This window comes from Papaver somniferum, chromosome 5, assembly GCF_003573695.1.
Source record: "Papaver somniferum cultivar HN1 chromosome 5, ASM357369v1, whole genome shotgun sequence".
In the NCBI taxonomy this organism is placed as follows: domain Eukaryota; kingdom Viridiplantae; phylum Streptophyta; class Magnoliopsida; order Ranunculales; family Papaveraceae; genus Papaver; species Papaver somniferum.
In genome coordinates this window covers 198771001-198782775 of record NC_039362.1, presented here as the reverse complement: position 1 = coordinate 198782775, position 11775 = coordinate 198771001, and the positions used below count along the sequence as shown (strand labels likewise).

The window sequence follows — 11775 nt, the reverse complement described above, 5'->3', positions numbered from 1 at the left end:
TTATGAAAACTTCCCAACATTGTTCACGGACTACCCCTTCTTGAAGATCAAAAACCTTTCCGAACCCGAGGATCCTAGAGCTAAGAGATACGAGTTCAACAATATTCCGAAGCCCAGTAAAAATCTTCGATTGACAAATATGAGATTGGTTCTGGACGCGATGACTACCAAAGAGGTTGTGTTTGACCCTTACAAGGAGGCTAGAGAGAACCACCAAATTTTGAGGTATTATAACTTTGCATTTTACAATGGACCGTTGTTCCACCCAAAGGGATACGTTATGGCTGATCCCCGACGTGTCATGCGGCAACTTAGATATAAGCAATCCGGATACAGCCTCTCTTGAATGGTACGAAGTTGACCGTTCTCAAAACTTTTCAACTAAGCTGAAGTTTAGGATAGAGTATGATCCAATTCCAGAACCAACACATTAGAGGGATAGGGAACCACATAGTTTGGTAGATATTAGTAGCTGGGAGCTTGCGGAAAAAGGTGATGAAGCTCACCCCGAGTACATGTATTATTACCTAGAAGGTTCACATCCATTTTTCGTGTGTCCGGACAACGTCAAAGTTACACCCCAGGAAAACCCTCCCGCTCCAACTCCTACAGAGGCACCACCTAGTTGAAAAATCATTCTCTTCTTAATATACGCCTTAGTGGGTTCAAACAAGACATGGAAATCTTTATTACATTTTGACGTATATGATATGTACATAGGAAACTTTGTGCATCCAGGAAGACGTCAGATAATTGCATTGATTGATGCGTCATCTTGATCGATTATGTTATGATGACCCTCGGAAGATGATTTTCCCGGAAGAATAATTTCAATTGTCGTAATGCCCAAATAAAATTATAATCCCTCTAGCTTTTCATTAAACACCAAGCCAATGTGAATGATACCTTGTCCGATGGTTGCCCCACGATGTTGAACAACGACCTATTGTATTTGTTTGTCTTGTAGGTGCAATCCATCATAAGAACACCACAACATGTATGAGCCAATTTTGCAAGCATATGATGCGAGATGAATATTTGAAGGGGCTTGTTGTCCGACCTTGTTTTAATGATACGCGTGTAGTTGTGATCCCAAACTATCTTCTCAAATTCTTGCATAACGCTCCTCCCATGCCATTCCACCCTTCTAATAGTTGCTTGTGCGCTATAAATTGTACTTAGAGAAGACATCTTCGTCTCATACTTTTCCTTGAAGCCTCTGAGAATTTGTCTTGGTTTGATAAATGCTTTGGTCAATCTCTTTACATCCTCCATTTCATGAGGTTTTAGCTTCACAACTAGGGAGTGACCAACAAAATCTTTCGGATCCGGGTGGTTATGATGGACGAACCACACCATACAATTCCATTCATTTTACTTGTCTCTTAAATGAACTACAAGCTTAAAGGGGAAATCATCCTTCCTCGTACGAGTCTTGTATACCCTATTAGTCTTCTTTGGATATACATAACCCTTTCTCTTGTGGCTATTATTCTCCTTGTATAACCCACTTCTCTCGCAAGCCATCTCAAAACGGAACTTTGAACCTTGGGTATTCCTCACCAACACACACATGTTCTTAAGAGCCGTCTCTTTAGCCCAAACAATTGCTTCCTCTTTAGATTTTATTCCATGCATACGGACAACATTATAAGGTTCATTACAAGCAATCCATTAGTAAAGTTCAAGATACTAGGTGAAAAGTATTCTTTGGTAACATACCCGAGGCATTTTATAGTATTCCGATGTATCCCGACCAAGCGGTCTTGCATTTGTTGGATCAATATATTTCACAACCTAAGGATCGAATGAAAAGAAAATAAATTAGTTCCCAAAAAAATTAAAACACTATGCCGGACCACAGTTCCGGCATGCTCGACCAATGTTCCGGCATGGTCGAACTGAACCGAAACTGAAAACCAAATATGAAACTCTTTCTGGCATTCAAATTTCATCTGAAATCAACGCCAGAAACATAGGTGTCGGCACCGGTACCTATTTCCGGCGTAACCCATAATTCATATACCATGCCGGTATTTAGCTTTGGAAAACACTCCTTTTTTTGTAGGTACCGGCATGGTAATGTTATAATTGAACAATGCCGGTGAATGTGCCGGCATGTTTGTTATCTATGGTTCCACGCCGGTACACGGTTCCGGCGTGGTAGTTAATTAATTTACCATGCCGGTATTTATCTTTGGAAGACACTGCTTCCTGTATGTTTTTCGTGCGGTAACGGCATGGTAACCTTACAATTAAACCATGCCGGTAGCATATTTTGTGGTAGGTAAAAAGTAACTTTTGTTCCGGCATAGTTTTTTGGTTGAATACTATGCCGGACTGAATTTCAAAATGAGGGATATCGGGATGCCGGCATGGCCGTAGTATGAATACCATGTCGGTATGGCGGCTTCCGGCATTGTATTCATACCACGTCCATGCCGGCTCCGAGCTTTTTCAGCTGCAAAAATGGTGGATTCAAAGGAAAAAAAATCAATTTTTCAACCTCTTAACAGCTTTACCTGTGTATTGGGGATGCTTGTATGTTGTGCAAGTTTACTTTGTGGTGTAGGTTCTTCAAAAAACTCTCCATGCTTGTAAAAATCATCATTCAAAGGTGTTGGCTCAACAAAGATTTACAAGTGTGAGTTGTTGTCACTAGCTGAAGATTCAAGATATGCTCCTTGTTGTAGTTGAGCTAAAGATTCACCAGCAACAATTCTCTCTTCAAAATCATCCTCCATTTTCACCGAAAAAAGTTCCCTCTCAAATTTTTTCTCTCCTTCTCCTCTCATCTCACTCCCCCAAATACAAATAAAAATACACACTAATCATTTAACAAATATTTAAGAATTTTCCTAATTATAATTAAACACTAAACCTGATTGGTGAGGGGTAGATTAGGAATTATATAAAATACTTAGATAAGGGGTGACCCTGATTTGATATTTGGATCCAGTTTTTTTCCTTGTCCTCTATACCCCAATTAGTTTAAGTATCCCCAATCGCGTGATCCAAATTATTGGAGAGCAATCGACAATAAAGTGAAGAATAAATATTACTCCCCATGGGGCTTGAATATACACTTAAATTCTACACAAAATTGGTCAAAAAGACCAAAACAGAAAATTCATGAGTGAAATAGATTCTTAGCTTTAGATACTGTTTATATAGCCAAAAATTAGAAAAATACTGTTCATTTAGCCAAAATGGATATTTGACCCAGGAAAAAAAATATATCAATCACCTAAAATACCCATTGACCCTTTAAACTAAGTTTTTTATAGCAAACAAAGTTGTCCCACGTACAAATTTAATCTAACATCAATATCTCAAAATCTTTGAGTATTTGAGCGGCACCAATAATACCAAATCTGAAAGAAAAAAAAAATGTGTGAAAAAGAGAGTACTGCTGCTAAATTACTAAATTAAAGGTAGAAAATAAGGCAATATGATGCTGGATTTAAATTCAGTTTGCAAAAAATGTGATCGTATTGCTAAAACTATGATAAAATATGACGAAACCAGGTTTCATCCTAGTTTAAACATGTGTGAAACGAAATCCAACCTAATGCAAAACTGGATGAAAACTAGTTTCAGCTAGTTTAAGCATGAGTGAAACCAAATTCAACCTAATCTACAATAAGATGAAAACCAGTTTCATCCTAGTTTAAACATGGGTGAAACCAGTTTCATCTTAGTCCAACCATAGGCTAAGAAAAATTCAATACAATTTATAACATAACGAAATCATTATCAACCTAGTTTTAAACATATGACAACCACGACAAGAGATAAATAAAATAGAATATTTTGCTTTATTTAGCCACTGCAAATTGATAGTCATATTGATTGCATAGCTTGGTGCATGTGTGTTAGGCCTACTACTCCAACGTTCTGGAAAAAAAATTCAATGCATATATATACTAAATGCCAGACAGGGGATCGATTATATGTACATTTAATTACTAGTCAAGAATTCGTCAAAATGAATGTATATTTTTTTTTAATAGATGACAATGCAAAAGTGCAGCTGGATAACCATATTCAAATCAATCTAAAACAGGATGAAAACTGATTTCATCATAGTTTAAACATGAACGAAATCAAATTCGAATCAATCTAAAACAAGATGAAACCAGTTTCATCCCAATCCAAAACAGAATGAAATCAGTATCATCCTATATAAACGTGGATTAAACCAAATTACACTCAATCTACAGGATGGAACTGGTTTCATCCTGGTTTAAAAATGGTTAAAACCAAATGCATCCCAAACTTAAACATGAATGAAATCAGTATCATCCTATATAAACGTGGATTAAACCAAATTACACTCAATCTACAGGATGGAACTGGTTTCATCCTAGTTTAATCATCCGTGCAACCAAATATTCAACTCAATCCAAAAAAAAAATCAACTAATTAATAATTCAATTAGCAAATCAATGGTTGCACAGGTAGATCAACAACTAGAATTATGTGAAAGCAAACCAAATTCAATCGATTTCAAACTATTTTACACAGGTCAATTTATGTCGTTCATAAAATTTAATCAAAAAGAAAACTAGGGTTAAGAAACTTACATGTTCTGTGATTTTCAAGATGTTGATGATTCAAAAACTAATTCAACTCTTCTCCTTATGAAATTAATGATGAAATTAGGGCACGAGATGTTTTTAACGGTGGTGGAATCAGATTGAAATATGTTGATGTTGATATTTGTGGTGGTGAAAGTGAAATCTTAGCCATCATACCCATCACGTCGACCACCATCTTCTCTGCCCATCAAATCTCTCAATTCTCGATCTCACGGAAGTAACAACATCCATGACTGAAACGGTGGTGGTGGAGAAACAGAAGATCGAGAGCAAAAGAAGAAATAATGGAAATGGTGGAGATCTGGAGAGGGAGATCGATATATCCAGAGAGGAAGAAGAAAGGTATGGATAATTGGGTCAGTTTCAATTAAAAAGATTTTTCTGTCTATTTGACCCAGGCTGAATCCTAACTGCCTTTTTGACCCAGAAAACTTGCAATTTTGGCTACATAGCCCATTTTCTGTAAATTCTAGGCTGTGATTCAAACACATCTGGTCTCCTCTAGATGGGAAAAGTTTTGGGGTCCCCAAAGGCAAAGCTTACACTAAAATATATTTGTTTACGACTTATTTTTATGGGGCAAAATTCTAATCTAATGTTTTGATTTTAGCTCGAGTTCGAAGTAGAAAACTGGTCAGTCCTAAGGTATCGAAAATTTCCAATTTCTCCACCGAGTGTCTTATACTACGTTGGGATGTCTTATTAAAAATGTTAATGCTTGTCCAAATGAAAGTGAACTTAAAGTTAATATAGTTTAAGTCAATGGATGGTGTTGTGCTAAACGAATGTAGCAGTGTTCAACTTGCATTTCCGAGAAATGAAACATCCACTAGAGTAGGTACACTCAATATCAGCGGTGCTCAACTTGCATTTTCAAATAAATAACGCTTGGAGTAGCGCTCCTATGTAAGAACAAAGATTTGGCTCTAAAGAGTGCTAGAAGCTTTACTAGAAGCTTTGCCAGAAGCAAGCAAGACGAGGAACTTACGATCTGAAATGCTAACTTGGTAACTAGTTTACCTTAATGCAAGCTCTGCCTCTTATAAATGCAAGCTAATTTAGTAACTATTTTATTTTATTTAGGGATGGCCATTTGCCCCGCCCAAATCCATTCCCATTTGGGTAGGATTTACCCGCATAAATGGGGATGGGGTTGGGTATGGAAAATACTCGGAACCTAAGCTACGGGAATGCGGCGTGGATAGGATTCAATGCCCCGCCCCGTAGATTCCATATACAAGGACTTCGACTTTTATCCAGGAATTTGTATCGAATTATTATACTTCTATCACATAGTTGAGCTTTCATTCATTTACTATATTCTTCATCGCTCGTTCTTATATATTCAATTTTTTCGCTTCTTTGTTGTGATCAGACACATTCTCTAAAAGCTAAATAGAGAAAATGATGCAGATAATGAAATGGTTAACGTGGATGAAGACAAAGTGAAAAAGAAAAAAATAGAAAAACCAATAAGTCATTTAAAGATTCTTTTGTTCACTTTGAGATGAATTTCTGAATTCAAAATTTTAGAATACATTATTTTTATGTTATTTTTTTTTCGTTTGAATCATATTTAAGTTTTGATTATAAACAAATTTATGTATTGATTCAGTGTTACGGATAACTCATGAGAAACCCTTCCCATATGGGTATTTCCCGTACCCGCCCCGCCCCAATTCATGTGGGTAACAAGGCGGGTATGGATATTTTTTTTACGAACGCGGAAGTGACTGGAATTGGCATACCCGCCCCATGACCATCCCTAATAGAAATTATGTGTTTGCATTTGTGTTTTTATTGTGCATTGTGTCTTGTGTTTGTGTATTGTGCCCTTGGCATGTGCAGTGGCTCAAGCCAGAATCTTTCTGTCCAGTCAGATGTCTGAATTACCTAACTCAACTATCTGACTGAGTTGACTCATAATCAGACCTGACCAGACTTGACTTACTAGACCTTGACCGAGTTAATTCCTTTGACTAGACTTGACCATTTGACCAGGACTTGACATTAGACATTGACTATTAGTTGATCCTTTGATTGTCAGTGACCGTTAGTTGCCCCGTATAGATTGGGCCTTAGATTAATGGGCATGTTTAGTAGATTTGGGCTTAAAGTTAGTTTTTCTATCTTGATTAATTGGATTATGATCCGAATTAGCCTTTGGTTCCTTCTACAAAGTTGTAGATATTCATAAGACTTATGATTAGTTTGGTATTATTGTGGCTTTTATAAAAGCACTTTTCTGTGGTGCATTGCTTTACTGTGTAGGGATGGCCATGGGCAGGTATGCCAATCCCAGTTCCTTCCCCGTTCGTAAAAAAAAAATACCCATACCCGCCTCATCACCCACATGAATTGGGATGGGGCAGGTACGGGGACTACTCATATGGGGCGGGTTTTTCATGGGTTACCCGTAACATTGAGTCAATACATAAATTTGTTTATAATGAAAACTTAAATATGATTCAAACAAAAAAAATAACATAAGAATAATGTATTCTAAAATTTTGAATTCAGAAATTCATCTTAAAGTGAACAAAAGAATCTTTAAATGACTTATTAGTTTTTCTACTTTTTTTCTTTTTCACTTTGTCTTCGTCTACGTTAACCATTTCATTATCTGCATCGTTTTCTCTATTTAACTTTTAAAGAATATGTCTGATCACAACAAAAAAACGAAAATGTTGAATATACAAGAATGAACGGTCAAGCACATAGTAAATGAATGAAAGCTCAACTATGTGGTAGAAGTATAATAATTCGATACAAATTCTTGGATAAAAGTCGAAATCCTTATATATGAAATCTACGGGGCGGGGACATTGATTCCCATCCCTGTCCCATCCCCGTAGCTTAGGTTTCGGGTATTTCCCATATCCGACCCCACCCCATTTATGCGGGTAAAATCCTATCCAAACGGGAAGGGTACCCACGGAGATGGGTTTGAGTGGGCAAATGACCATCCCTGTCTTTACTTTAGATTTTACAGGGCCAAACTAGTTAAAAATGGACTGGGTTTTGAGATTCACTGGTTGGAGCGTCCGGATCACCTAGTTTACAAAATATAAAGTGATTTTCTACAAAAACATTGGGTCAGTATCAATCCAAACCGGAAAAGTGACTGGGTCACTGGTCCCCTCATCCAACCGGCCGGTCCACCCTATGAAATAGTGCCCCGGATCCACCCAGAAGAAAGAGAGGAAGAAATCCATTTTTTTCTAGAGAATATTGAAAAAGAAGAAAAAAAATTACAGAGTAATTATAGTGGTCAAAAGACCTTCAGAAGTACATCAAGAGAAGAACTTCAATAAATCCATTGTGCTAGAGTAATTAGATATAATGAGTCACTAGAAAAATGATCATGGAGAAAAAAGCCTGATAATTACGAATCTAGGATAGATATTTGAAGGTTCCATCAAAGAAAGAGGCGAAAATGTGGATTGAAACATGAGAGACGTCCAAGTCTAAGCCAGCCTAATGAAGACATAAATTTATGATAGCAACATAATACCCTCTATCCATCGCTAATTTAGACATAGAAAGAGTCCAAAATGAATTACAATAACCTCAATATGTATATACAAATGCACTCCTCTAATGGTTTTTGTTTGGTATCTTCACAAATAAGGAGAAATCACCTTCCTTTGTCAACATCCCCGAAAAAAACAACAAAACAAAAAGGGGACACAAGGAACCTACAAGAATGGAACCCATGTGGTGGCCATTATTCTTGCCCATATTTGCCTACTCTCATCTCCTTATTCTTCTTTCTTATTCTTCTATTTTTAGTAGTTCATCCCCCATGAAATCCATGATGATGAGAAACAATCAAATGATGAGTAACATTCCAGTCATGGAAGATCACTATCAAGAAGTTGTTCGAGTGAAGATCGACAAAGCGGACAACTAGAATGAGTTATAAGCCATGCATCTACACATTCTGGATGATAACAATGTTTACAATTAGGTAAAATCTTGACCTTCTCTTCATCTTCAAACATAGTAAGGCATATTGAGCACTGCTCACCCGCTGCTTCACCATTACAGGGAGACGATTTCGACGCTTTGTGTAAGATGATAGGCAATCTATCTATGGTGACTCTATCCAATCCAGCTGAATTAGACCGTTGGTTTTGCACCGTCGTGATTGCGTTTCCAGTGTTGGTGGCGCCAGGTGGTGGAGGAGTAGTAGAAGAGATCTGACCATATCCACATGCCCATCTCGCGTAAATGCATAATAGAGTGATGAGGATAAGAACAGCAAAGAGGATTAGTATGAAGACGAGACTACGGCCATGAACCTCGAAGTTCCTGTCATCAAGTTCTGTGTAGCGCCAGTGTAAAGGTTCAGAGTCTTGAGTTGCCATGAAAGAAGAGTTCTCAACCACTTAAGAAGTGAACAGTGCTGGTGAATGCAACTGATGTAAATGCAAAGAGAGTTTTTGGTCTGTTCACGTGCTATTGTTTGGTTTTATGTGGTTCCAAAGAGAAGTCGATAAAGATAATTAATATGCTGCTGCAAAAAAAGAGTAAATAATTGTGGACCGGCGTAATGGCCCATAAAGAAGTGTTGTTGTTAGTTGTTCTTGTTCACATGTTTTGTGTTCACTTCTCTTCATTTCTTTCACCAAACGGCTTAAACAGATAAACCTTCAACCACTGTCCCATATTGTGCATGGTCCACCCAATTCCGATTTATTATCGTATTCAAAGTCAATAACAAATGGTTTCGCCGTGCAAATTCTTTTCCAAATTTACTGTGAACCGTGAGCTATTATTCGTGTGATATTATTGTTGATGCGCCTTAATTTTTAGCACTTGAGAAGATAAACATGAGTCTATCAATAAAAAAGATCAAGCATTTCAACATAAATTTAATCATGTTAATATCTATGATTTAAATTCAAAACTACGACAGCAATTACTTATTGAGATATAAAATGGGGTCTTATATAGTTTGTAAAGTCTTTGATGTTTCTTCAAAAAAAGCTGAACAGGAATGATCGTGTTAGAATACGGGCATCCAACTCAAAAACCAATTGACAATGAGTGGAGAGGCCCTAAGGATTATTAACCGTAGGATCTTAGATTTCCCAAACAATGTGGGATTAATAATCTCAACACGCCCCTCACGTGTAGTCTCGTTGGGTCTAACAAGTGGACAATTAAACCGGGTGACGCGGAGTAAAGGCGCGGTCTAATGACTCGTCGCAAATAGCCTGCTCTGATACCATGTTAGAATACGGGCATCCAACTCAAAACCAATTGGCAATGAGTGGAGAGGCCCTAAGGATTATAAACCACATGATCTTAGATTGCCCAACAAGGTGGGATTAATAATCTCAACACGCCCCCTCACGTGTAGCCTCGTTGGGTCTAACACGCGGACAATTAAATGGATGACGCGGAGTAAAGGCGCGGTCTAATGACTCGTCGCAAATAGTCTGCTCTGATACCATGTTAGAATACGGGCATCCAACTCAAAACCAATTGGCAATGAGTGGAGAGGCCCTAAGAATTATTAACCGTAGGATCTTAGATTGCCCAAACAATATGGGACTAATAATCTCAACAGATCGAGGTCCAGCGACATGTGTGGGCAATGTTGAATCATTGGATGGATCGAGCAGCGGAATGGGACTTCAGTAATGAACAAAGTCAAACAACTACAAAAATGTATTTTGAAGATATGTCAGATACCAAATCGCATTTACTTGAGGGCCGAGAGCCACGGCCGAAACGACAGCTATTTCATGCTCCCGGCGGGGCACGAACCCGAGCCCTTCGGCTCATAAGACCAACGCTCTAACCAACTGAGCCACGCGAGCTGTTGTTGCGATTGTTCGGAATTTACTTATGTCTAATTATTTCAAAATCTAAAGATGAGTGATTAAGAATTTAAAACTGACTTTAGATCAAGGTTCGAAAAACGGGTCACGGCCCAGGTCACAGGTACTAGGCGTGACCGTTATAACGTGTTTTGACGGATGTGAGCACGTTTTGGGTCAAAAACGCGTTATATAGGAATAAAACGCGTTTTTTGACGTTTTTTTAAAATAACGGGTGTGATAACGGTTAAATAAGAAAAATAAATAATTTGTGATCTGAATTTCCCATGTAACGGTAATTACAGCTGTGAAAACGGTTACAACGGGTCTAAATAACGTTGTTACTACGTTTTTTCATTTTTTTTTGGTTTAATTTATTTATTTGATTTTTTATTTATTTGTTTATGGGTTTTTAACATACAAATTTATGGATATCTAGTAAAATTCACAACCCTAAGTCTATGACTTATAACAATGCATTGTAGTTATCGTCTACCGACAATATTTATACACGCATACTATCACTATCCACTTGATATGTTCAAGTTGTCACTCGAATAGTTCAATGCATTCCCCAATATTTCAATAATGCATATTCGGATTCAAAAGCAGTCAAAACTTTGTTGTCAAATAATACTCCTAGGCTCTTAGCTACTTGATACAAGACTAACCAACAAGGAATGCAACAGGAAGAGAGTCAGAGACTAGCTAGAGAAAAAGAGAGTGAGAGAGGGAAGTCAGGGAGTCGATTTATCTTTTTCTTTTGCATTTGGAGGTGTGTACAGTATATGCTACATGTGGTCTGTACTTTAGAGTTCAGACTCAAAAGTTAAAGAAATAAAACAAAAAAAAAAAGTAAAAAGAGTAGTTGGTTTCATGATCAAAGACATAGCTAGCCTGTGCTTATATACGCATGCAACGAGATTCCAAATGTTTCAAGAATATTTCGATTTGCTAGCTATTATGTCTTCTTGCCCAAAGGAATGCTTTGAAAGGACAAGAAGAGAATTGAAATGAAATCAATACCTCTGGTTCTCTGGTTCTTGCTCAAAGGAATGCTTTACATTTTGAATTTCTCAAATACAAGTTTAAGAGGTAATATTAATTATTTTTTGTAGATTTTTCATTCAACTTGAATCAGTTGGCACGTAAAAAATCATTGTTTCTTTATAAAAAAAAATGGCATGATGAATTGATGTATGGTATGTTTGTATTCATGTTCTCAATCATGAAAAAATGAGAGGCTACACGATCCTTAATTTCAACTTTTAATATTCAAGTTGAGTAAATGACTAATGCAACTTGTGATTTCTAATTATAATGCTACTCTAACCATTTTTATA

The 11775-nt window shown here is 37.2% G+C and overlaps 1 protein-coding gene and 1 non-coding gene across 2 annotated transcripts; both read right to left on the bottom strand.

Moving 5' to 3' along the window:
- Positions 1 to 8019: 8019 nt before the first annotated feature.
- On the bottom strand, positions 8020 to 9017 carry LOC113284233 (RING-H2 finger protein ATL66-like). Its single transcript, XM_026533644.1, has one exon. The coding sequence runs from the start codon at positions 8969 to 8971 to the stop codon at positions 8456 to 8458; it is 516 nt and encodes a 171-aa protein (XP_026389429.1). The 5' UTR covers positions 8972 to 9017; the 3' UTR covers positions 8020 to 8455.
- Positions 9018 to 10358: 1341 nt separating this feature from the next.
- Positions 10359 to 10432, bottom strand: TRNAI-UAU. The gene has a single exon. It is a non-coding gene; the product is annotated as a tRNA-Ile (tRNA).
- Positions 10433 to 11775: the final 1343 nt, after the last annotated feature.

Coding starts and splice junctions, on each gene's coding strand:
- LOC113284233 (XM_026533644.1), bottom strand. CDS start 8,971: ATGGCAACTCAAGACTCTGAACCTTTACACTGGCGCTACACAGAACTT.